Source organism: Pleurodeles waltl, chromosome 9, assembly GCF_031143425.1.
Source record: "Pleurodeles waltl isolate 20211129_DDA chromosome 9, aPleWal1.hap1.20221129, whole genome shotgun sequence".
NCBI classification, from domain to species: Eukaryota; Metazoa; Chordata; class Amphibia; order Caudata; family Salamandridae; genus Pleurodeles; species Pleurodeles waltl.
This window is the reverse complement of record NC_090448.1, coordinates 120752735-120779997: the sequence shown is the minus strand read 5'-3', so window position 1 is coordinate 120779997 and position 27263 is coordinate 120752735. Positions and strand designations below refer to the sequence as shown.

General features: G+C 48.1%; 1 protein-coding gene across 1 annotated transcript in view; it reads right to left on the bottom strand.

The window, feature by feature from the left end:
- Positions 1-6147: 6147 nt before the first annotated feature.
- Positions 6148-27263, bottom strand: part of LOC138258999 (contactin-3-like) — a 1120386-nt gene continuing 1099270 nt past the window's right edge. The window contains exon 23 of the mRNA XM_069206372.1: positions 6148-7148. Within this exon, the coding sequence (XP_069062473.1) occupies positions 7054-7148 (95 nt within the window). The 3' untranslated portion in view covers positions 6148-7053. The remainder of the gene's footprint in view (positions 7149-27263) is intronic.

The following is a 27263-nucleotide window of genomic DNA, read 5'->3' as shown; positions in this document are numbered from 1 at the left end:
TGCTCACCCTCCGGTAGCTTGGCACGAGCAGTCAGGCTTAACTTAGAAGGCAATGTGTAAAGCATTTGTGCAATAAATCATACAACACCATAGTATAACACCACAAAAATACACCACACAGTGTTTAGAAAAATATAGAATATTTATCTGGGTAATTGCAGGTCAAAACGATCAAAGTTGCAATATGAATTCGTAAAGATATCACTGAAAAGTGATATAAAGTGTCTTAACTCTTTAAAAAGCAAATAAAGTGTCTTTCAAGCACAAAGTACCTGGTTTCTGGTGGGAAATCTCCTCAGAGGGCCACAGGAGAAGAGATACGTGGAAAAAGGGTGTGTGCGTCGATTTCTCCTTAGCACACACAGACTTGCGTCGTTCTTTTCCACGCGGGGAAGTCGTGCGTCATTTTCCGGCGCGCAGACAGTCTCTTTTAGTGGATCGCGGGGATTACCAGATGTCCTGGGTCTGTGCGTGGATTCTCCTGCTTGTTTTCCCGCTGCGCGTCGTTCTGCGGGGCTGCGCGTCGAAGTTTCGATCTCACGGCAGGCGTTGCGTCGATTTCTCCTTGGAAGTCGGGCGGCGTTGTCCTTGCGAGGCCATGCGTCGAAGTTTTGGTCTCACGGCAGGCGTCGCGTCGATTTCTCCTTGGAAGTCGGGCGGCGTTGTCCTTGCGAGGCTGTGCGTCAAAGTTTTGAGCTCACGGTAGGCGTCGCGTCGATTTCTCCTGGAAAGTCGGGCGGCGTTGTTGTTGCGAGGCTGTGCGTCGAAGTTTCGATCGCCCCGAAGGCGTCGCGTCGAGCAGCGTCGGTGTGCAGCGTTTTTCTTGCCGCGGAGTAAGCTGTGCGTCGGAAATTTCGGCGCACGGAGCGTCCAAGTGAAAGGGAGAAGTCTTTTTGGTCCTGAGACTTCAAGGAACAGGAGGCAAGCTCTATCCAAGCCCAAGGAGAGCACTTTTACAGCCAGACAAGAGTTCAGCAAGGCAGCAGGCCAACAGCAAGGCAGCAGTCCTTTGTAGAAAAGCAGACAGGTGAGTCCTTTGAGCAGCCAGGCAGTTCTTCTTGGCAGGATGTAGTTTCTGGTTCAGGTTTCTTCTCCAGCAAGTGTCTGATGAGGTAGGGCAGAGGCCCTGTTTTATACTAAGTTGTGCCTTTGAAGTGGGGGTGACTTCAAAGAGTGTCTAAGAAATGCACCAAGCCCCCTTTCAGTTCAATCCTGTCTGCCAGAGTCCCAGTAGGGGGTGTGGCAGTCCTTTGTGTGAGGGCAGGCCCTTCACCCTCCCAGCCCAGGAAGACCCATTCAAAATGCAGATGTATGCAAGTGAGGCTGAGTACCCTGTGTTTGGGGTGTGTCTGAGTGAATGCACAAGGAGCTGTCAACTAAACCTAGCCAGACATGGATTGAAGGGCACAACAAGATTTTAGTGCAAAGAAATGCTCACTTTCTAAAAGTGGCATTTCTAGAATAGTAATATTAAATCCGACTTCACCAGTCAGCAGGATTTTATATTACCATTCTGGCCATACTAAATATGACCTTCCTGCTCCTTTCAGATCAGCAGCTGCCACTTCAACAGTGTATGAGGGCAGCCCCAATGTTAGCCTATGAAGGGAGCAGGCCTCACAGTAGTGTAAAAACGAATTTAGGAGTTTTACACTACCAGGACATATAACTACACAGGTACATGTCCTGCCTTTTACCTACACAGCACCCTGCTCTAGGGGTTACCTAGGGCACACATTAGGGGTGACTTATATGTAGAAAAAGGGGAGTTCTAGGCTTGGCAAATACTTTTAAATGCCGAGTCGAAGTGGCAGTGAAACTGCACACACAGGCCTTGCAATGGCAGGCCTGAGACAAGGTTAAGGGGCTACTGAGGTGGGTGGCACAACCAGTGCTGCGGCCCACTAGTAGCATTTAATCTACATGCCCTAGGCACGTGTAGTGCACTCTACTAGGGACTTACAAGTAAATTAAATAGTCAATCATGGATAAACCAATCAATAGTACAATTTACACAGAGAGCATATGCACTTTAGCACTGGTTAGCAGTGGTAAAGTGCTCAGAGGTCAAAAGTCAACACCACCGGGTCAGAAAAAATAGGAGGAAGGAGGCAAAAAGTTTGGGGATGTTCCTGTCAAAAAGCCAGGTCCAACAGTAGGCTAGCGTAAAAATAAAATGACATTAGCCGGGTGGGCTTGGCGGTGTGGAAGAAGTGGGTTTTGCTCCAAAAAATGACGTTAACCATGCTAGAGTAAAAAAAAGAATTACTCTAACCAGCCTAGCGTCATTTTCTGATGCAAAACCATCCACACCACATGACTCTTGTCTTAGAAAAGACAGGAGTCATGGCCAGCACAGGGGACCAGGGTCCCCTGGGCATGGCCATAGCACCCAGTGCCATGTAGAGGGGCCCATTTCAGGACACCCAATGGTACTTTGAAAAAAATACTTACCTGTACTTACCTATACTTACCTGGGATGGGGTCCCCCATCCTTACTGTCCCTCTAGTGTGGGTGGGGGTGTTTCTGGGACCTGGGCAGGGTACCTGTGGGCTTATTCCATGGTGTTCCACCATGGAAATAGACCCACAGGTCCCCTAACGCCTGCCCTGACCCAGGCATTAAATAATGGTGCAAAGCAAGCTTTGCAGCATTATTTGACCCCTCCTCCCTCTGAGCATGATTTTAGCACGGGGATAAATATGGCGCTAAGGACATAGAGTCATTTTTTCCACGGTAACACCTACTTTGCATCTCATTGATGCAAAGTAGGTTTCCACATCCAAAAAATGACTTTAACTCCATAAATTTGGTGCTAGACGGGTTTAGCGCCAAAGTATAAATATGGAATTAGTTTTGCACCGAATTTGTATTAAAAAAATAATTATTCAAATTCGGTGCAAAACAAGTATAAATATGCCCCAAAGTATGCAGAATGCTGTTGTTAAATATTGATGTTGCATGTTATGCTTCATTTTCCAGTTGAAAGCTCGGAATAGTTGGCATTTACCTCACCCTGTAAATACCTCACCCAAGGGTAATAGTATTCTCCATGTGTTGTAAATACCCCACGCTACTCTTACCAACTTGTAATGAGGGGCTTGGAGAAATTTCAACTCCTGCATGCAATCACCAGTAACGATTTGAAGAGGAGTATAATTACCTGCCTCATGACAACTAGCATGATGTCTACCTATGAAGCTGGAAGGAACAAGTAAGATCTGACACAAATGGACCAGTCCACCCTGACAAGAGAGAGGTAGGTTATGCTTCTCATACAATGAAGACTGCTAGTAGACAACAATACATCCATAATGTAGTGACACACAAGGTAAGGGCAGAAACACAGAGAGGAGTGTGGCGTTTGAGTGGAGCAGGAACAACATCATTACTCCTCTAATCATTCTCATTTCAGTACCATAGTGCTCCTGTGCTACCAGAGGGCAGATTCACGTCTACACTTGTAGCAGTTTTGCTCACAGCCTAAGCCTAGGACGGTCCACCTGTCTCAACAATGAGAGAGCATTGGGGGCTGACCACGGCTATTTGAAAACACAACATGTATTGATTGTTGTATTCAGAGGCTCCATTATGTGAACTAGAAAACCCACTCTGTTTAGAAGTTTTCCAACTCGCTTTCATTGACGGTTCCCCTTTAGGGGTCCAGGGTTACACCCACCTGCCTTTTTATACCAAGAGTGAATAATAATCTTTTATTCACTATTGGAATACAAAGAAAATGCTAACCAGCAACAGCCTGAGATAGCTCTGCTAGAGAGGACATCTGATGCCTGGCACAGGTGCATGAAGGTACCAGCAATCAGAGGTATTCAAAGGCTGATGAAACCCCCAGCCCTGGCCTTGGAGCCCTCGCATGCCTCAGTGCCTCCCAAACTGTGATGTGGTAAAGCGTCACAGATAAAGCTAACCATGGCAATTGCAGACTTAGACCCTGCAGTGCCTCTGTCTGCATGTCAAACAGCTAGTCACCTTACCCCTTCCCAACTTATCACAGAGTTGGGAAAGGGTAGGGTGAATGAGCAGAGACTGAAAACTCGAATCTGTGACTGCGCAGTTTTGAGATTTCAGTTTCAAGTTTCCAAAGCTGAAAGAAGCAGGAGGAGTCCAAAAGGGACCTGCACACAGAGCAAGGTAAGCAAAAATATGCTTTGAAAAGCTGTGTATGTATGTGTGAGAGTGTGTGTCTTTAAGAGAGTGAGTGTATATGTGATCATGTCTGTGTGACTATGTGTATGTCCGCGTAAAAGTAAGACTGTCAGTGAAGGAGTGAGTTAAAGTGAGGACAATGCTTGAGAAGAAGACAGAGTCCAAGTGAGAATGAATGAGTGAGGGAGAATGACAGGAAATGTAACTGAATGTTATTGTGTGCGAGCTTGAATGAACCAAGGCTGAGTCAGAGAAAGAGTGAGACAGAGTGAGTCAGGGTGAATATGTGAGACTGATTGAGTCACACTGAGTGAAAATTATGTGTCTGAGTCCAAGTAAGTATAAGTGAGTCAGAGTGAATCAGAATGAGTATGACTGAGAGAACCAGTGAGAATGAGTGAGATTGAGTGAGAATGACTGAGGCTGACTGTCAATGAGTTAGACTGAGTCACAGTGAGACTGAGTGAGTCAGAATGAGTGATACCAATTGGGACTAAGTGTGAATGAGTGAGACTGATTGAGTATGAGTGAGTCACAGTGAGACTGAATCAGAATGAGTAGGACTGAGTAAATGATGGTGAGTGAGTGAGTTATGGGGAGGCTGAGAGAAACTAGGTGAGAATAAGACTGCGTGGGAATGAGTGGGAATGATTGAGACTCATTTAGTATGAGTGAGTCACAGTGAAATCGAGTGAGTTGCAACGAATGGAACAGTGAATCAGGGAGAACAAGTGAGTCATGGGGAAACTCAGGGAAAGTGAGTGATAATGAGTGAGACTGAAACGAAACTGAGTGAAACTAAGTAAGACTAAGTGAGTCAGAGTGAGATTGAGTCAATCAGGATGGCTTTGAATGAGTGGAATTGATTGAGAGTAATTGAGAATAAGAGAGTCTGAGTGGGTCAGAGTGAGAATTGAGTGAGACTGCATGAGACAGTGAAAATGAGACCGAATGAAAATAAATGACTGCAAGTGTGAATCGTAGTAAATGACTAAGACCAAGTGAGAATAAGTGAGACATTAAGACTGTGAGTGACCCCTCTTGAAACCTCCAAGTAAGTGATTCAGTCTTGGTTACTGGAATTTAGGTCAAGGATTATGACCCAATTTTAATGGTCAGCAGCTGCCACTGCCTGCTTTATGTTTGCTTCATGTTGGCTAGTCATTCGGTGGCAGAGTGCATAGTGCTGATATTTTGTGGCACCTAGGTGCCACTGTGTGAGCTGACAGACCTGGTGAAGGCATGTCTCTGCATGAACAGCTGCAATCAGGGAACTTAATTTTACATGCAGAAACTGAAAACATAAGTCAAAAAGTGATGGAAATCCCATTGAGTCAATGCCTAAAGCACACAAAAAAAGACAATGACCAAGGGGGCTAAGGGGGTGTCCCTCTCTGTATTTTATGTTCTGCTGACATGAACTCTTCCACACGGCGAGCTGTCAAACTAGGCCTACAAAGATTTATATTATTTATTTACAGTATATTTATGGCATAATTAGTACAAAGGAATTTATGTCATATGCACATTTTGTTTGCCTTCAATTGAAGCCTTTCTGGTAATCATATAAGTTTGGAGTTCATTCTAGGCAAACAAACTCCTCTTATAGTGGATGGTTAGAGGTCAGGTGCTAATGGCGACTTGCAGCTGGTATTTAATTGTTGTTAATTATCATTCACCTTCATTTTTAAGCTATCCTTCAGTAGGGCCTTTTATTGATGAAGCAGGTAATTAACTATTCTTAATACCCATCAAAGAGTACTTTAACATCGTTTCAAATTGCAAGTGCTTCATTACTGTAAAACATTGGCTGCGTACACAGGTTGAGTGCTGTACCTCTCAGCTGACATCATAATGGAGAAAGAACAACATGCATATGTGAATAAATGAATATGTTCATATAGACCAGGAAAATTACTTCTCCAAAAACATAATTTACCTCAGTATTGAATGAACCTAAAAGGACAGATGCTATGAATAATATTTGATTTCCAATTTTAATGCAACTACATCACATATTTCAAGAATATGAAATGCAATAATTATTCAAATAACGTTTTGAACAGACGTCCGACATGAGCTATATCATAAAAAAGCATATTAATAACAATTAATTCACTTCCATAGGAAGAAATGTTATCTGACATTGAAAACATGTTCTAAAATATACATGTTGCTACTGAAGCAGGAATACTTTTTTTTATGAACAAGAAAATGCTGGGGTTGGGTAATATCTAATACCTAATTATTGATCCAAGGGTTAAAAGGCATAATATTGAGGAAGGCAAATATCGAAGACAAAATATCAAATCCAAAACATTGAAAGGTAAGTAAATATAGATTTTCTATTCCTAACTCCACTTATATGTACTGTGTGTAGGTGTATATTAAATATCATCAAGGTACATAGACGTAAAGTTAGGTTTCGAAAATCTATACTTGTCTATATGTACTTACTTTTCAATATTTTGTCCATGATATTCTCGTATCACAATATTTTTTTATCATAATATTCAGTAGTCCAATAGTCTTGCAATCATCTTGCTTCAGTTCTTTAAAAACTCAAATAAAACAAATAAATTGATTAATTTCAAGTTCCTCACATTTTGCTACTGCTTTAAACAACACGGCTTCTCACATCTGTACATCATGAATTCCAGTTTTTCAAGTATCTACCGATGAGGAATTCAAATCACTTTGGTTCATCAAGCCCAGATTTAAGGCATGTTAGATCAATCTAAAGGATTGATTTTTGTTCCTTAACTCACAATAGTTCTAAATTTCTCAAAACATAACTAAATAAGGTCAATCATGCAGTCCTCTCTTCTCTGGTAAAGATTGTCTGTTGTTCATAATAATAAGTATAAAAGTGCCCTACAAATGTGTCACATTAATACAAGACAAAAAACTGTCATTAACATGCAGCCAACGTTGGAAAACATGTCCAGGAGAGGAGCACCCGAACCTCTGGCATCCATACCTACGACAAAAATAAATGAATAAATAAATAAATAAACAAATCATATATTGTAAGATGCACACTAAAACAGTTTACCATGATTGTTCATTTTCATATATTTGTAAATATGGCAACATCCCCTTATTTCACTAAATTCGTTGTTTCAATATTTGAATGTCTATCAAGTTCACTGAGCACCACATTTCAGTATCTCTGTTCCCACAGCAATGCCTCAGATTGCTAATATAGCATTATAGCCCACCGTTGAGGGCTATACTGGTTGTTATAAGCCTTGATCCCCAGTTATAGCCCTGAGCTGGAGGTGTGGCCTATAATGAGGGAGAGGGCCATTAACAACCAATATAGCCAGAGGCAGAAGGGCTGTATGGCTATTAGAACATTCCACCACTGAGGGTAGAATGTTCTAAATTAAAAAGCAAGAAATAAAAAGACAAACATTTGAATGTTGGAGCTCTGAGTTTATACCAACCATTCTAAGCCCAGAGCTTTCAACTTCCCAATGTTCTAATACTGTGTTCTTGTTTACACATTTTGTATTGCATTTATTTTTCACCACTCCATAACCTGTCTCCTTCCTATAGTGTGCATAGTTTCCCTATTTTCTTCTGCCACTTGAAAACAGTAGTGACTGGTGGAACTTGAAAGTGGAGGGGAGTACATGTTACAGGTGTACATGGTGTTGTGTAGCCATTTTAGTTATAGCTCCATTCATGTTATTTTAGCACACTAGGCCTGCTGCTGTGCAATTTAACCTAGATATATTTTATTCAGCTTTGTATATTATTTTAACAATAGCCACATTTGCGGCCTTGTTTAATTTCTCTGTAATTAGCTGTTCTTTGTTTAGACCAGCACTGTGTTCTTAAACAAGCACTCTGTGCTTCTCTCAAGGCTGTAGTAAGATAGTTTGCCGGTAAACATTGTAACGTTTTGTCTTTGGTATTCATAGAAACATACACATCCTTACGTAGGGTCATTTTCTCAGAACATCAGCTGTTTTATTATAAAAGCATTTCCTTGTCCCATACACATTAGAGGGAGATCCAGCCAGATGACCACGACTGTATACTGATTGCTGAACGCTTCACTACAGCTGCCTATGAGAGACTTCAGGCCTTTGCTCAGGTATGGGGGATGACTTCTTCCCAAGAGAACCTGAAGGGCAGAATTAGAGCTTAATATGCTGTGCTTTAATATAGTCTAGGTAGGGATTAGTCTATTGATTCTAGTGACAATATGGTAGTTATTTCTATGCTTCACTTTCCTTGTCACAATTTTAATCCTGTCATGCTTCATCGTCCTGGTTGTTTCAGTACATGCTTTATTATCTAAGATGCAGTTGCTTCATTAAAATGTATTGAAACATATACTGCCTCTGCTTGTCCTTGTGTATGTGAGACCAATGTAACTGAGAGAAACGGATGCGATCTGAGTGACCACGATTTCCCTGACGAGTCAATTGTGTCATGCGCTCAGCTGCTCAATCATCCTTGCTCTTGGGTAGAGATGAGGCACTGCTAGTTAGCCGGAGCAAAACCCAGATGAGGCCGATAGGTGTCATCTGTAGTGGGTTAAACTCAGTCCCCCACGCTACGTGATAATGGAAGGAGCTAGTAAAGTAAAAATCTCAACTATCTTAAATTATGCTAGTCCCTGACCATTTTAACTTGAAAAAGAGCTTTGTTCTAAAAGAGCTTTTTCAGAGCTAAATTATCATTATAAATGTTTTAGACGTGTTTGTAGAAAATACATTGTGTATTTGTTATTTCCATCTGTGCAGAGATTCTCTACTAAACACTAACAAACAGCATGCAGCAGCTGCAGTGTGGGTTTCATATGTTTCCATAACCATCTAGCTGGGTTATAAAACCTGTCTCATGTTATAATATATTTAAATCCATTGTTGGAAAATTGATTATTGGTAAGGGCAGGTAATTACCTACACTTAACAATAGGCCACTAACCCCCACTAGGTCCAGTCAGGTCTCAATAAATGAATCCCTGCTCAACCCTTAGTAGCTTGACAATGAACGACAAGCCTCAACTTAGGAGACAGGTGTGTAAAGCATTTAAAAATCACAAAACAGTAAATAAGTAAAACACAAAACACAATACAAATCCAACACCAATTTATAAACATAGATGATATTTGTATCTTTAAAATGACACCAAAACAATTAAAATCAGATAGGGGTAATCAGAGATATGAATTTTTAAGGAATTAAATGGTCATTATGAGTTAAGTGGTCTTTTCCGAAGACCGCCGTGCCAACCGCTGCTAAAATACTGCAGCGTAGGCGGTAAACCGCCCACCGTATTACGAGTCAAAAAAATAATCCACCAGAAAACAGACAAAAAAAATTACACCGAAAGGCCGAAGGATGGTGGGAGCGAGGCAGTCCCCACCACCACACCAATAACATCCCACCCTCCATGTTACGACCCACACATCAGCACAGTGGTCTGTCAAGGGTGGTAATCCATTGGCGGTGCAGAACGCCATGGTCGAAATGGTACCTCCACCACAGCACAACACCACATTTGCCAATTCGAATAACCCACACCTGATACGCATACACATACCATCAACCCCCACATATACTACTATAAAACACACACCCACACAACCCACAATTACCACACGTCCCATGGACACTCTGGAGAACACACTGTACTTACTCACCACACCCCTCACGCATCACACAACATATTTGCACACAAACAGACACATCACCATCACCATCACCATCACCATGTCCCCTCAAAGGCACCCCCGTTATACAGTTGAGGAGTTGTGCACCATGGTGGACCAAATTGTCAGGGTAGAGCCACAGCTGTTTGGTGCACAGGTCCACCAGACAGCCATTGCCAGGAAAATGAAGTAATGGGGGAGGATCATCGACAAGGTGAACTCAGTGGGAAGCCATCCACGCACAAGGGACGACATCAGGAAGAGGTGGAACGACCTGAGGGGGAAAGTGCATTCCATGGCATCCAGGCATCAAATTGCCGTGATGAACACTGGTGGTGGGCTCCCAGGTCCTCCCCCGGAGTTTAAATCATGGGAGGAGAAGGTATTTGCAGTCCTGCACCCTGACAGCCTCAGTGGAATCACCAGAGGACTGGAGACAATGGTTAGCCAACGTCAAACAGGTTAGGTAGAAGTGAATAACAATCTTCGCTATCCAGAGGTACCACTGCAAATGTCAGCCTTCAGCAGGTGCCACAAAGAACCAGTCCTCCACCAGAAGAAGGCCCCAGTGATGACAGCAACTCTGGATGTCTGGAACTGGAAGACCTCCCTGAGCCATCTGTGACCCCTGGTCAGTCTCCCTCTTCAAGCCTCACCCAGGCCACAATGGAGCCTCCCACAACTGTGGCCACCACAACACCAGTCGCCCAACACCCCCAAACCAGTGCCTCCAGGCCAGAACATACTACAGTGTGCCCACGTGTACAGGGATCGGAGTCAACACCTTCCACTCAAGACAATGAAGGCCCTGGTGTAAGTGGGAGTGGGCACACTGTGCCCGGGGCCTCAAGCACAGGGGGCTAGGGTCAGTGGGAGGGCAACTGTGGGCCAAAGGGTAGGGCAACCCAGGGAAGCGATTGGGCAGGAGGCCACATCACAAGTCCTGGGAGCATACTACCAATCCCAGTACAGGATGGGCCAGATTCTAGCCACGTTGCTAGAGAACCGGAGGCAGCAGAGGGAACATCATCAGGAAGCCATGCAGCAGTGGCGGGCCCACAATGCCACCAGGGCCTCCATTAATAGTGGTGCTACAGGAGCTGACCTCCATCCTGCCTGAGTCCCCAATCCACCAGCAGGCTCCTTCCACTAGCCACAGTCCTGCCCACCCCTCTACATCTGCAGCAGCTAGTGGAATGGAGGCCCTGCCAGAGGACTCCCAGGCTACTAGAACCCCATCTCCTGTAGCTGAGGAACCCCAACGCAAACGTTGCTGCCGAGCCAGACATCCTGCAGGGACTGAAGCCAAGATCAACTCCTCTTTCAGGAAATTAGACTCTTCTGAGCTGTCTCCCTTGTGTGCCACTGAAACACCTTGTTGACATCATTATCCTATGGCCCCTGGATACTGGGTCACCACACTGAAAATTTCAACCACCATGACCCCACTCTTCTGCACCACCCCTTCCAATTTTAAATCACAATAAACTCATTTGAACACACCTACTGTATATGTGAATGTATTCTCTGTCAATGGAATGCTTGTACTACAATGAGACACTGGAAATAATACTAAACATTAGGTTTCTGCCATTGTACTGTCAGGTTGGGGTACACAGCCTCTGTGTAACTGCTTGTCACTATTCCCCATCCACACATCTCTGTGTAATCAGGTAGCAGAAAGGCACAGGAGCTCAGTACCCACCGCTACAACACATGTGAAAAGTGTAAAACAGGCGTGCCATATAAAATACAACCAAAACATTGTTACGCTCTCTATAACACAGTCTACAATCACTGGCATCAATTGCATAATATACAACACATAGCAGATGTAAGTTACAGGACTACACACATCTCACAACATCAGTATTGGCCTCATGACACATGCTAGGATTACAGCCTAGCTCTATTGTCTGTATGCTGCCCTCTCCTGATTGACAGCCAGTGCTGGGGGAAAAGTCAGAGAGAGTCAATTAACTGAGGGGATGTGTTTGGACATCAGTAATGAAGGTACATTCCAAAAATCACTTAAAAACTACCACAATATCAGAGATGGGAAATGGTTTGGGACGACCTTAGAACACACTCATACAGGAGAAACATTGCAAAGGCAGGAGTACTTTAGGTCAACATATCCTACCTGTACAGCAATGTGTACTGATGTAAGTCACTGAGACTGAACAGTGATCATACTACAGAATGGTTACTGACAGTTGACACACTGTACTTCAGGATACTTTGAGCAAAATAAAGGCACATACCTACCTGTCATTGGAAGTACTGCTGAATCAGCTGAGTTCTTGAGTGCACATCATCCTCCTCCCCATCTTCATCACTGTCTAGTGTTCCTTCTTCTGCCGCCGATGCATTGGATGCTCTCTCCTCTTCAAGTAGTGAACGTGCCTTCTCAGGGCCAAACTGTGCAGCATGCAGCAGGCTATAACTATCTGGCAGACCTTTTGAGGGGAGTAGGCCAGGGAACCACCTGAGATGTGCAGACACCAAAATCTTGCTTTCAGTAGGCTGAATGTCCTCTCCATCACCCTTCTAGTCAGGCCATGTGCCTCATTGTAGCGATTTTCACTCTCTGTCCTGGGATTCCTCACTGGTGTCAACAGCCAGGATAGGTTAGGATAGCCAGAGTCACTTCAGAATAGTGCAATAATAAATGACAGTTCTGCCATACTCAGAGGAGAAGGGAAAAGATAGATGAAGTGACAGTGACTAAACACACAAATCCTACTTACCAATAAGCCAGGCTCTTTCCTTCTGTAGTTGTGCCAGCAGGTGTGGAACTCTGCTGTTCCTCAGAATGTAGGAGTCATGCAGAGAGTGCTGCATCAGACAAGCATGGTTTGGTAATTGGTATGTGTCATGTCTAGCATGAATGTAAGATGTTAACAGTTGGTGGGTGAGTATTCTACATAAATGTGCCTTTCTCTCTGTGTCTCCCATCCAGGGCGAGGGACTATGGTGTGCCATGGCCAATGAAGTGCAGGCCCTGGGGTCCTCTAGCCGGTAGAGCACCCACTGCAGAAAGCAGTGGGAGGACCTGGGATGCTGGGTCCGGAAGATCGTGGAAGCTTAGCTGGGGATGTCCTCCCAACGGACGAGGGGTGCCCGTCGGACCCTGACCACCTAATGGCCCTCATACTGGTGGTGGCCTACCCAGCATTGGATGGGTGCTTGAGGGCAGCACAGCAGCCACAAGGGGGTGAGTACTCAGAGTGTGCTCAATGTTCTATAGGGAATGAATAAGTTTGCCAATGAATGGAGGATGTCTGACGAATCCTTGCTAGGGTATGTAGCTGAAATCATTTTTTTAAGCCTTATTGTTATGTTATATAGGTAGGTGTGATTTCCATGGTTGCATATGTAGAGGGGTACATCCTAGGATTAATCTGTACCATAGTGAAACTCATCTAGAGCTGTTTCCCATATCTATGTGGTATGTACAGGCAAATGCAGATTGGTCAGACACAGTTATGGAGCACTTAAAGGTGTCCTTTATTATACTCCCAACCATGGTTTATTGAGTCTTGACAATCTGCAGGAGAATCAGTGTAGTGTCTCATGTTGTGTGTAGGCAATCGTGTGGTCAGGAGGTAGGCTCAGCATTCTGTTCTGACCTTTCTAAATGGGAAAAAGTGATGGTTATTTGTGCTAGATGTGTTGATATTGTCCCTGTGCTCCCTTTCTCTCACCCTCACCCTCACCCTCTCTCCTTGTCCTCTTCTGTCCTTGTGTTCATTAGCATCAGCAGGCGAAGGACTTGGGGCACCAGAGAGTGGGGAGGCTGCAGTCCACGGGACCCAGGAGGCAGAGTCCACCAACGCTGAGGGGACCAGTGAGTTGGAGGACGGGGGGAGCCCCATGGGGGAGACAGGAACTGCAACTTCTGAATCTGATTCCTCCTCCGATGGAAGCTCCCTTGCAGTGGCGGACCCTTCTGGGACCAGCCCAGTTACATCGTTGTCCGCCATCCCCCTTACCAGCTCCGCCCTCCCAATAGCTCCCCACCCGGTTGCCCGTGCCCGCTCACCCAGGAGTGTGGGCGTCTCCTTTGCCACAGCCAGCTCTGCCCCTGCCCCAGTCAGCCCTGCTGCCCTCAATGAGGAGGCTATTGGCCCCCTGAGATCCATCTCTGTGGGGCAGTCATCCATCATAAATGCCATCCAAGGCATGGCATCCCAGATGCAGCAGAGCAAGGCCTACCTGGTATGCATTCACAGTGAATTGGCTGGCCTACAGAAATCGTCTCAGGCTCTGACCTGTCAGCCAGTGTTCCTACTTCCTCCATCTCCCCTACAGCTACCTGTGCTCAATCCCAGAGCCCCCTCACCTCACCCATCCAAAGTACACAATCAGACCAGCATTCACCCAGTGCAACAGAGAAGGTATTCAAAGACAAACACAGGCACCACAAGTCACACCACAAGCATGCACACACTCAACACACACTAGCACACACAACAGCCACTGCCTCCACTGTCTCCCCACAACCTCCTGCCCCACATTCACATCACTACTCATACCTGCCAGCACTGCATCCTCACTCTTAGAACCTGCCACAAGTTCACTCTTGCCCACAGTCACCACAACAGCAGATACTCAAACATGCACCCCATACACCACATCAGCACTCACCACAACCACCATCATGACCACATGCAGCACACACACCTTACTTGTAGACACCACCCCAATATACATTAATTCAACCTGTCTGTCTTCTCCCAGCCTCTCTTCCCCCTCCTCCCAAGAAACATAAATGCACCCACTCAAACACTCAACATTCATCCACCTCACACAGGAAAACTTTGTACACACCTGTATCCATGTCCAGCACACATACACGTCCTACAAGCACTCCCTTTACCTCCACTCCCGGGCCTGTTCCCAGTGCCATCACCCCTGTTCCTAAGAAACTTTCCTGTGCCTGCCTTGATCTTTTCCCTGATTCACTCCCACCTGTGTTGTCTCTGGCCATCACGTTGCCCTCCCCAAGCCCAGCCCCTCCAGCTCCTAGTCATCCCATGACACCCCTTCTGTTGCCTATGCCCCTCCCCTATCCAAAAAGCCTCCCTCATTGAAAAAAAAGTATCAACTCCTACCGCCAGATCCAAACCCACTCCCTCTCCATCAATAACTAAGTCCAGACCCCCACCCCCTCCCAAACCTAAACCTGAGGGCCCCCCTTCCAAATACAAACCCCCACCCCCTGACCTCTGAGGTGCCAGCCTGCCCCATTGATGTCCCTGTCCTGTGAAGGACATGAGGCTGTCAGGAGTCAAGTTGGGGCAATTGCCTGGCCCTGTCTGTGGCATCTGTAATTTTGCACTAGCCAATGGCCTACTTTTGTATATGAATCCTGATGTTTTGACATATATCGAATACATCTGCCCAACATACAATGTTGGTGACAATTGCTCATATTTGTCCAGCCTTTCAATCTGCATGCTTATGTTACTCATGTTTTTGGACTCAGTTTTTTATGCATGTATATGCTATGTGACTGTATGGCTGCATTGGCTGGCTCCATTACTTGAGCAGTGTGATTATTGTTATGTGTTTGGAATGGTGTGTATGTGTATGCTCAGTTGTGTACTTTGTGTGGGTGTATATTTGGATGCATGTGTGGAGAGATTAGCATGCTGTGTGTACATGGCGTGTGTACATGGCGTAAGTACTGTGCCTCTGCATGGATTTTTGAGCCCTTCAAAGTGGTTATTTTGTGTGTTTCCATTGCCATGCAGACTGTGTTGACAAGTGTATGTGCTTTGTAGCCCTTTCTGCAGAGGCGTTTGAGTGTTTACAGTACTTTTTTTGGCTATTAAGTGTGGGTTGCTCTGGGTGAGTGCATGTGAGGTGCATTGATTTTTTTTGCATCAGGGTGGGTTTGTATGAAGTGTGTGTTATGTGTGGTGTGTGTGTTTTGGTTGTGCGTGTATGTAGTTTGTGTGTGTATGTGTCTGTGGAGGTGTGTGTGTGTGTCTCGATACAGGTGTTGTTCTGCATGTGTGAGCAATGCAGTCCGTGCAGGGTGTGTGTGTTGCGCGTGGGTGTGTGACTCCCTCTTTCTCTCCATTGTGTGCTAGGTGGGTGTACTTACAGTTGTTGTCTTCATCGCATTTGCTGGTCCTGTAGGTGTATGACGAAGTACAGCAATGGAAAGACTTCCAGTTCAAGTTCCATGGTGGCCACAGACTCATCTATGTCCCTGGAGGTGAGTGTCTCCCTGTATACTGGTCGTTTCTGCCAGGCTTTTCGTGGCGGTCTGCTGACTCGTAATATGGTAGGCAGTGAATTACTTTCCGCCGGCATGTAGATGGCAACTCCAGACATAGGCGGTTTGACTGCACTAGTGATACTGGCCCGGAATTGGCTGTGTCACAGTCAGATCACCGACAGGGTCGTAATTTGTAATTCTGCACCACTGGCCTGGCACGGTCTGACCTCCACCGCCGGCGTGGTGGTACGATGACTGCCAAACTCGTAAGAGGACCTTAATGTTTTCTAGCACATAGAAACGAAAAGTGCTAATCTGGTTATTTGGTTGCATTAGACCCCAAAGTCAAAGTTTGAGGCCAAGAGTGCTAGAACCCTGCTCGGCTACAGCAAGTGGGAGGCCTCAGTCAAAAGTTTACCTTCAGATTTAGGGCCTGATTACAACTTTGGAGGAGGGTGTTAATCCATCCAAAATGTGACGGATATCCTGCCCACCATATTACGAGTTCCATAGGATATATTGGACTAGTAATACGGCGGGTGGCATATCCGTCACATTTAGGACGGATTAACACCCTCCTCCAAAGTTGTAATCAGGCCCTTAGTCTTTTTCTTGAAGATTTTCTTAAGCGGGAAAAAGTCACCAATCCGATTGACTTCCATGGAGCCCTCTTCAGGTACACATCGCAGGATACCTTTGTCAAGAATTCTGAGTTTTGACTTAGACAATTTTTTAGGACAAAATCTTCATCCGGGGCAAAACTGAATCTTGATCTAACATCCCTGGAGCCCTCCTCGAATACGCTGCGGGGGAGGTCCTAGTCAACTTTTTATCTTCAGACTTAGGCCCTCATTACAACATTGGCGTTAAATCCAACTTACTGCCATGCAGAAGACCGCCAACACACCGCCGCAGCTGTGGAAATCCGCTACAGCTATTACGACCCACAGCTCGGAATCAGCCAAAAAACACCCACACAAGTATGCCACACCAAAGGTCAGTGATAAACTGGTGATACCAAAACCTCCACCGTCACGCCAACAGGAATATGCCCACACTATCACGACCCACGAATCCACGCGGCGGTCTTTCAACCTCGGTAAACCATTGGCGGTACACACCGCCGGGCTCAAAATAAACACACATTTACAAAACACAACCACATTGGACAATTCAAAATACACACACCTAATACACATACACATACCACTCCCACACACCCAATACAATATAAAACACACACCCACATTACTCACAAACCCTTACAACAAAAAATTTGGAAGAAGCAGAGAGACAGAAAAGCAAAGACCACACCTGCATACAGAGGCACACAACACCATCACTCATACACATCCACGCACAAAACACCACACACCCGAAAACATCACCCCACGCATCACAACAGACACCACCTCACACATCACCCACACCACCCCATGGCACTGCAAAGACACCCCAGGTTTTCTGAGGAGGAGCTCATGGTCATGGTGGAGGAAATCATCCGGGTAGAGCCACAGCTATTCGTATCACAGGTGCAGAACACCTCCATAGCTAGCAAGATGGAGCTATGGCACAGAATCGTGGACAGGGTCAACGCATTGGGACAGCATCTAAGAACTAGATGACATCAGGAAGCGGTGGAACAACCTACGGGGGAAGGTGCATTCTGTGGTCTCAAGACACCACATTGCAGTGCAGAGGACTGGCGGCGGACCCCCACCTCATCCCCCACAACTAACAACATTGGAGGAGCAGGTCTTGGCTACACTGCACTGTGAGGGCCTCGCAGGAGTAGCAGGAGAAATGGACTCTGGTAAGTCAACTACCATATCCCCCACCCTACCTGTATGCCAACACATACCCCCTCCCTCGCCCTCACCCCCATCACTCCAACTCCTCACATATGTCCTATTATCACAAACCACTCATCACAAACCACACATCCCAACACCAGGCCCTGCATGTAACACCAAAGCATGGACACCCATCACCAAAGCATGTCCACTACACATACCCACACAGACCCCAAAACAATGATCACACAAAGTCCTACACAAGAATGTAAGCACTGGGGTGCAGGGTCACCCACCAATTGCACACCATGGCACACACATATGCAATAATTATGCCTTTACACCCCTGCAGGACCCCTACACAACCTCACTGGACAGGAGGTTCCAGACATGTCCACCCCCCCAAAGAAGAGGCCCACAGTGATGACAGCAGCTCTGTCCAACTGGATCTAGATGACCAGCCCGGCCTATCTGGGACCTCAGGACAGTCGGTTCCCCTGACACAGTCACAGGCCACCACAGAGCCTCCCCCCTCAGGAAACACCAGCACAGAACCCACCCAGCGGGCCCATACCTCTGTCCCCAGGACACGTCAAGCAGCAGTGTGTCCACCACTACAGGGAACCCAGGCAAACCCACAAACCCAAGAACAGCAGGGACCTCTGGGCAGTGGCAGTGGGCACACGGTTCAGGGGACAGAGGCACAGGAAAACCAGGGAACTTGGAGGTCTGCTGTGCGACAGGGGGAGGACAGGCCCAGGGAACCCACTCAACCACGAGGCCCTCTCCAACATCATGGGAGCGTACCATCATTCCCAGGAGACGATGGAAACGGTACTGGCCAACTTTCAGGAGACCCAGCGCCTGCAGGAGGAACAGTATTTGGGCTTCAGGGAGGAACTCAAGTCCATCAATCCCACCCTGGGCACCATTGTAGGGATGCTGAAGGACCATGTGAACCCCAAGAGGGACACTGTTGGACAAAAAGGGGCCCCTCACACTAGCCTGGACGATGAACTGTCCACCACCTCTGCCGGCGCTAGTGGACAGGAGGCACTGCCACAAGACCACAACACCAGCACCCCACCCCCTGCAGATGGAGAACCACTCTGCAAGCGGTCCCTGAGATCCAGGACAAAGACAGAGAACAATGCCAAGACCCCCACCAAGAAATGAGACCACCCTGATTGTCATCCTTCTGTCAAACTTTGTCACCCTGTCCATCCTTAAACTGCCCCAGCTCCACTTCCTATGCCCCTTTGGACAATGCACCTGCGAGACTAATAGACTGAACTCTGCCTTGGACATTACTTCACCATCACCCCTGACCATTTTACAATTGCCTCCACTAATTTACACTGAAGTAAACGCCCTTAAATCACAAAACAATCTGGAGTCAGTCTGTGCTTTCACAAATGTGTATTTGCAATAACTGAGGGAAATAGCAATGTCCATTCTATTGTCAACATACGTATGTCACACAGCTCTAGTCCATGAGGTTACATAGCAGAGGTCACACAGTGGGACCCACATCTGTGAAATCGAAAGGGAAAGTGACAAATCAGGGTCCATACACGGGGTGAAAGTGACAGACAGATGAGGTAGAACAATTGTATCAGATGTAGGAGGCAGTGATGTCTTCTTACCTGTGTCTCACTGGAAGTATTGATGGATCACAGTGTTTCTGTTATCTATGTCCACTTCTTCTGCCTCCGCTTCGTCACTGTCCACAGGCTCCACAGCTGCCACAACACCTCCATCTGGACCATCCTCCTGCAGAAAAGGCACCTGTTGTCGCAAAGCCAGGTTGTGCAGCATACAGCAGGCCACGATGATCTGACACACCTTCTTTTGTGAGTAATAGAGGGAACAACCTGTCATATGGAGGCGCCGGAACCTGGCCTTCAGGAGGCAGGAGGTCCTCTCTATAACCCTCCTAGTTCGCCCATGTGCCTCATTGTAGCGTTCCTCTGCCCTTGTCCTGGGATTCCTCACTGGGGTCAGTAGCCATGACAGGTTGGGATAGCCAGAGTCACCTGCAAATGTCGAGGGACAACTGTTAGACACACACTAACCCTTAGGGACAACCCCAGACCCAGACAACTATTCACATGGTATAGGGTCCTTGTCCTCACCTAATAGCCGCACATAGTGCCTCTGGAGTGGGCCCATCACATAAGGGATTCTGCTATTCTTTAGAATGTAAGCATCATGCACTGAGCCAGGAAACGTGGCATTCACATGGGAGATGTACTGGTCGGCCAAACACACCATCTGCATATTCATTGAATCTGGTTTCTGTACACCTGTTCACTCCTGCGCGTGGGTACAAAGGCCACATGTGCCACCTATGATGTTGGGGATATGTCCCAGGGCATAGAAGTCACCTTTCACTGTAGGCAAATCCTCGACCTGAGGGAACACGATGTAGCTGCGCATGTCTTTCAGCAGGGCAGACAACACACTGGACAACAAGTTAGAGAACATGGGCTGGGACATCCCTGATGCTATGGACACTGTTGTTTGAAAAAACACACTTGCCAGGAAATGGAGTACTGACAGGACCTGTACTAGAGGGGGGATTCATGTGGGATGGCGGATAGCTGACATCAGGTCTGACTCCAAGTGGGCACACAGTTCATGGATTGTGGCACGATCAAGTCTGTAGGTGACTATTACATGTCTCTCTTCCATTGTCAGCAGGTCCACCAGCGGTCTGTACACCGGAGGATGCTGCCATCTCCTCACCTGCCCCGGCGGACGTGCCCTATGGTGGAAAACAGCGAGCACAGAGTCAGCCAACACTGAGGTAGTGAGACAATAATTTTATTGCACACATTTGTCAATACGCTATGTGCCTGTCTCTGTGTTTATGCAAGGCCTATATATGTGGGACGCATTAAAAATTGATGCCATGTGGCCCCCTGAAATGGCAGCTGCCTGACCTGTAATGTGGGACAAGGGGATATGAGGTAACTGCGCTGGCGTTGCACACCGTCACGGTAGGCGGTCGAAGACCGTGGCGCAATCCTGCATTGGTTAACTTTGGGCCCTATGGCTTCCAGGAGCCAATGACGATGGACGCCGGCGGTGATGGTATGCACCGCCGCAGATGTGACCGCCATTTTCTCTCTGTTCACTCACTTGATACCTGATCTTCGACAGGAGAGGACCTCCACTGCAAGTGCTGCTGTGACCTCAGTCTGGAAGCGACAATGGCTCATGTGTCTGGGGAAAGGGCCCCTGCCTTCACATCGGAGGAGTTGGAGAAACTAGTGGATGGGGTCCTCCCCCAGTACACACTACTCAACGGTCCTCCAGACAAACAGGTGAGTACACTGTGAGCATGCTGTATGGGCAATGCCTGTTTGGAGTGGTGTCGATGGAAGATACGGTGGGGGGGATGAGGCCTGCATGATCGGATGGTGAGTGTATGTGCGTCAGGGCAAGGGGGGGAACGTGGGACAATGACTGCGACTGTCCGGACGGTAAAAGATTTAAATTTTCCCCTGTACTATTCCTCTAGGTCAGAGCCCACCAGAAGATGGAGCACCCACTGCCGAAAAAGATGGGAGGATCTTCGCCACTGGAGCAAGAAGACGGTGGAGGGCCAGCTGGGAATGGCCTCCCAACGTGGGAGGGGTGCCTGTTGCACCATGACCCCCCTGATGTTCTGGATCCTGGTGGTGGCGTATCCGGAGTTGGATGGGCACTTGAGGGCATCACAGCAGCCACAAGGGGATGAGTACACTCTCATTCAGCTGACTCTGCACGCATTGGAGGTGTCTGGGTGGGGGTAGGCAAGGACCCTTTGTGAGGCAGGCTAAGTGGCACCCCATCCCCACCAGTGGTAAGAGACATCTACACCTAGTCAGGCTCCTGTGACTTCCATGTATGCAGCAATCGGGCATAGGTCATGTACCCCATGTCCCTGTGATTAATTAGGGAACTCTAAGTGAATGGCGCAGTGCAGAGGGCTGCTGTGTCTGTAGTTTCCGCCGACGTTAGTGGTATTGTATGCACTGAACATGTCTTTGTTCTTTCTTCCCCTCCCCTTTTTGTGGTCTCCCTGTTCTTGTGTGCATTAGCATGAACTGGCGGAGGAGCTGTGCCACCGGAGCAGGAGGGAGCTGCATCCCACATGGCCCTGGAGGGCCAGACAACGGAGTCTGAATTCACCAGTGGGACGGAGGGCGAGAGGAGCTCCACGGCAGGGACAGTAGCTGAGACCAGCAACACCGACTCCTCTGATGGGAGCTCCCATGCGGTGGCGGGCCCCTCTGTGCCCACCGCATCTACAGCCGCTACCCCCCCTACCAGCAACGCCCTCCCAGCAGCCCCTCAGCGTGTGTGCTGTGGCCGTTCACCCAGGAGGGTGGGCATCTCCTTCACCCCAGGCACCTCAGGCCCTGCCCCAGTCAGCCCTACTGCCCTCAGTGAGGAGGCTATTGACCTCTTGAGATCCCTCACTGTTGGGCAGTCTACCATTCTGAATGCCATCCAAGATGTAGAGAGGCAGTTGCAACAGACAAATGCACACCTGGAGGGCATTCATTCTGGGCAGGCAGCCCAACAGCGAGCATTTCAGGCTCTGGCCTCTGCACTGATGGCAGCCATTGTCCCTGTGTCCAGCCTCACCCCTCCAACTTCCTCCACCCAGACCCAATCCCCAGTACCTCAGCCTATCCCAAGCATACCATCAAACCAGCAGGCACACACCTGAACACACAAGGGTGGCTCTGGCAAACATAAGCACCACACATCCCACAAACACTCACACAAGCATCATACCCATGCACACATACCAACACTGCCTCCACAGGCAAGTCAAGATCGCCGCCAACCTGCACAGCGGACAAGACCGCCACAGGCACCGCCACGTGCACCACCGCCATGGACACCGCCGCCAGCAGCCCACATACTGAGCCCTTCACCAGCACCGCAGACACTGTGCCCTTCAGCAGCACCGCTGTCAGTGAGCCCGCCACGAGCACCGCCGCTACTGACACCGCCACCAGCACCGCGGTCAGTGAGCCCGCCACCAGCACAGCCGCTACTGACACCGCCGCCAGCACCGCGGTCAGTGAGCTAGCCACCAGCACGGCAGTCAGTGAGCCAGCCACCAGCACAGCAGTCAGTGAGCCAGCCACCAGCACCGCAGTCAGTGAGGCCGCCACCAGCACCGCTGCCACAATGACCGCCGCAAGCACCGCTGCTAATGACACAGCCGCCAGCCCCGACAGCGGACCTGCGATAACCTGAGCCAGTGGCACCACCGCAGACATGGCTGCCATCCCCAGTGGTCATCCGTACATGGCTGGTGGTCCATTCCAGGGGCCTGGGCAGCTTCCATGTTGCCCCACCGTCAGTGGAGTGTCACATCCACTACCTCAGTCCTTGGCAGGATGAAGCACTCTGGGCACAAGGCCCCCTCCAGAACAAGTGGAGAATCTCATCCACTACCTCAGTCCTTGGCAGGATGAAGCACTCTGGGCGCAAAGCCCCCTCCAGAACCAGTGGAGACTGTTATCCACTAGAGACTATGGCTCTGCACTCCCCAGGATAAAGCAGTGGGCAACCCCCTCCACTGGAGAGACTTGAGACTGTGGCTTTGCACTCCCCAGGATAAAGCAGTGGGAAAACCACCCACTGGAGAGACTTGAGAGACTGTTGCTTTGCACTCCCCAGGATACATCAATGGGCATGGAGCCCCCTCGTGGAGCTGGCATTGTGCACTCATCCGGCTGAGGTGCCCCCCCCTTCTTTTCACCCTGAGGTGTCTGTTTTATTTCGATCTGATGCCCCTGCAGTGTTCTCTCCATTTCGATCTGGTATCTTGTGTGGGCCTCGTCCATGCATTTTGGGCCCAGTGGTCCACACACTATAGTCCAGGTGCAATACCTGGACTTGAATTCTTGGTGTACATATTTGTTTATAGTGTATATATAAATAGTGGACTAATGGATTTTTATTGATTACAACAGTTACAATCAATTCCTTTTGTCATTGCGTTCTTTCAGGGGTGTTTGGGGGGTGTAAATGTAATGTTTCAGCAGGTATTGGTGTGAGTGTTGTTGTAGGTGAGGGTGGGGGTGTTGCATTTGTGTGTCACTCTCTTTTCCCTCCCCCCTCCCCTGTGTTGTAGGTGCAGTACTCACCATGGTCGTCGCCGCCGCCGGTCGTGCTCCTGGTAGGGAGTATTTGGAGTTCAGGCTCCATGGCTTCCTGGTTCCTCGTGGGTTGTGTAAAGGTGAGTGTTTTTCCTTCCAAGTCCTGTTTCCGCCGTGTTTTTGTTCACGTTGAATCTGCCCCAGAAAAGGTGGCGGATTGGCCTGTCATAAGAGTGTGGGCGGTACATTGTCTACCGCCTGTCTGTTGGCGGTGACTGCCATGCTGTTTGTTTGTACCACCGTGGCGGTCGGAGTGCTAAATTGGGTGTCTATGTTGGTGGTTTCCGCCATGGTCATAATTCAATTTTTTTTACCGCCATCCTGTTGGCGGTTTTACCACCAACCGCCAGGGTTGTAATGAGGGCCTTAGGCCCTCATTACAACCTTTGCGTGCGGCATAGGCCGCCCGCCAAGTTTAAACCGCCGGGTGGCCGTCAATGCGGCCGCACTCCCAGCGGGGTCTATTTTAAGATCCCCGCCGGCCCAGCGTGAATCTCGGCCGCAACACGGGAGCCGGCTCCAAATGGAGCCGGCGGTGTTGCGGCTGTGCAACGGGTGCAGTTGCACCCATCGCACTTTTCACTTTCTGGTATGCAGACAGTGAAAAGCTGCATGGGGTCGTGGCAGTTCAAGCCGACATGAAAAGGCTGGCGGGAGGGGGACTGGTAATCCCCTGGGCAGCGCTGCAAGCAGCGCTGCCCTGGGGGATTTAAACCGCCAGGACTAAAGTGGTGGGAAACCGTCGGTCTGGGCGGTGCGACCGTGGCGTTTCCGCCACGGTCATAATTCCCTAGGAAGCACCGCCAGTCTGTTGGCAGTGCTTCCGTCAAAACAGCCCTGGCGGTTAAAGACCGCCAGGGTTGTAATGACCCCCTTAGTCACTTTTCAGACGACCCTCCAAAGGAAGGCAATTTTGAGTGAATGTCGTTGGATTGCCTTTCCAGGAGCCCCCGGTGACATCCTAGAAGTCTGAGGGTCTGGAGCGTTTCAGCTGGATAAACCTGTAAGTCAAGCCGGGTCGAGGTCAATGTAAGCCGGCTTGACTCTCGAGGGTGGATCGTCCCTTTGTGGAACTTTTTTCCAAAAGTTCCCCAAACTTCTCCAAACTTCTGGATCTTCTTCCAGAAGGTCTTTGTAGGATTTGTAGGAGTCCACAGCTCACCCCAAGATTCAAGAAGTTCTGAGTTGTTCCTTGAGGGTTAGGACTCAAACTCCCAGAATGTACCTGGCTCAAACTCCAAAATGACCACTGGACAGCTTAAGTTTTGTGTCATTTAAGAAAACTTTGGCAGCAACGGATCAGAACAATTTAGAAAAAGCACAAATTAAGTAATTAAATAAATGAGTCCAAATTTGAAAGATCAAAAATAAGTTTGCTCTAGGTCAATTTAGAGGATTTTTAACTTGTTTCCCTTAAAACTGTAGCGTGATTTATTCTGAGGGACAAAGTCAAGAATTAGATCCGACCTCCATGGAGCCCTCTTTGGATATGCATCACAGGAGACCTCAGTGAAGAATTCTACGTTTGCACTTAGACAATTTTTCAGGACAAAAATCTTCATCCGGGCCAAAGCTAAATCTTGATCTGACGTCCTTGGAGCTCTCCTTGGATACACTGTGCAGGAAGTCCTGGTCAAGTTTTTACCTTTAAACTTAGGCGGTCATTACCGAAGACCGCCGTGCAAGCGGCTGCCAAAAGACCGCCAGTGATGGAGGAGTGAAGATACACCCAAAAAATGACACACCAGCCAAGATGACAGCGTGAAAGAGGCGGCTGCATCAGCAGCACAGCCACGCCGCGAATATCCCACCCGCCAAATAACGATTCACAAATCAGCACCGCAGTCCGAACACCTTCGCAATTCATTGGCGGCCTCAACTGCCGCAGTAAAAAAAGGCACCACCACCAAAACACTACACCACATTGGTCAATACCATTACCCAACACCTGAGACACATATACACACACCTGTCAACAGCACTACAAAACACTCCCCCACACATACCCAGAACACTTTGCATCCAGAAACTCTGAGAGAGCAAGTCAAGAGCACACAGAAAAGGAGGCACTGCACCTAGATACCACAGGCACCATCACACGGAACATGCAACACACCACTGCACACAAACACCACAGAGCACACACGCATACCACTACACAAGCTCACATCAACAAACAGCACACCCAGAATCCCTACACAGCATACACCCCTTCCCACAATACAACCACCATGGCACTACCAAAAAACTCACGATTCTCAGAAGAGGAGCTGAGGGTAATGGTTGGCGAACTCGTCAGAGTGGAGCTGTGACTGTTTGGAGCACCGGTCCAGCAGACATCCATAGCCCAGAAGAGCGGCTTATGGTACAGCATAGTAATCAGGGTGAATGCAGTGGAGAACCATCCACGCACAAAGGAGGACATTAGGATGAGGCAGAACGACCTATGTGGGAAGATACAGACCATGGCTTCCAGGCACTAAATTGCCGTCATGAGGAGTGGTGGTGGTCCCCCACCGGCTCCCCCAGAAATGTCACAGTGGGAGGAGAAGGTCCTGCCCATTATACATCAAGAAGGGCTGACGGGAATACCAAGTGGGCTGGACACTGGTAAGTGTACTGTACTTCCAGACCAACATGTCCCTGTGCACAGCTTGTATCCCCATCACCCTCTCACCTCCTCAGACCACCCTAATGTGCACGAACCCACCATGGACCCAATACTCAGCCTTGCATACCACAGCACCCTACTGTCACCACTCCCTCACAGGCCCACCTAGTGCATGGCTACCTCACAATGCAGCAAGTACCACAACAACCACAATGCAACACTCCCTACCCTTTGCAAGACTGCTACATCCACATCTCTGCAATTGCAAGTTAAACCATGTCACTCACCATCACCAATAAGTATAAGGAATGCACATCAGTACAAGGCAATGACGGTACAAAGACAAACATTAACTATCCTCCAAAATAGGCCCATTGCAACATTCCACTGATGGTAACACAAGCAGTGGACTAGTAAATGTCAATGCCATTACTGCCCTGCAAATCCAGTTAATGATGGCATACAAACATGTGTGTCACTGCTACAATACCATCATCTGACACAATACCTCACATTACACAGGTCTCCCAAGTACTGCCACACAGCCAAGGAGCCCAGTGACAGAAAGCCCAGTCCTGGAAGCAGGTCCTATAGGGGAAGACTTCCCTGGAAGTCTG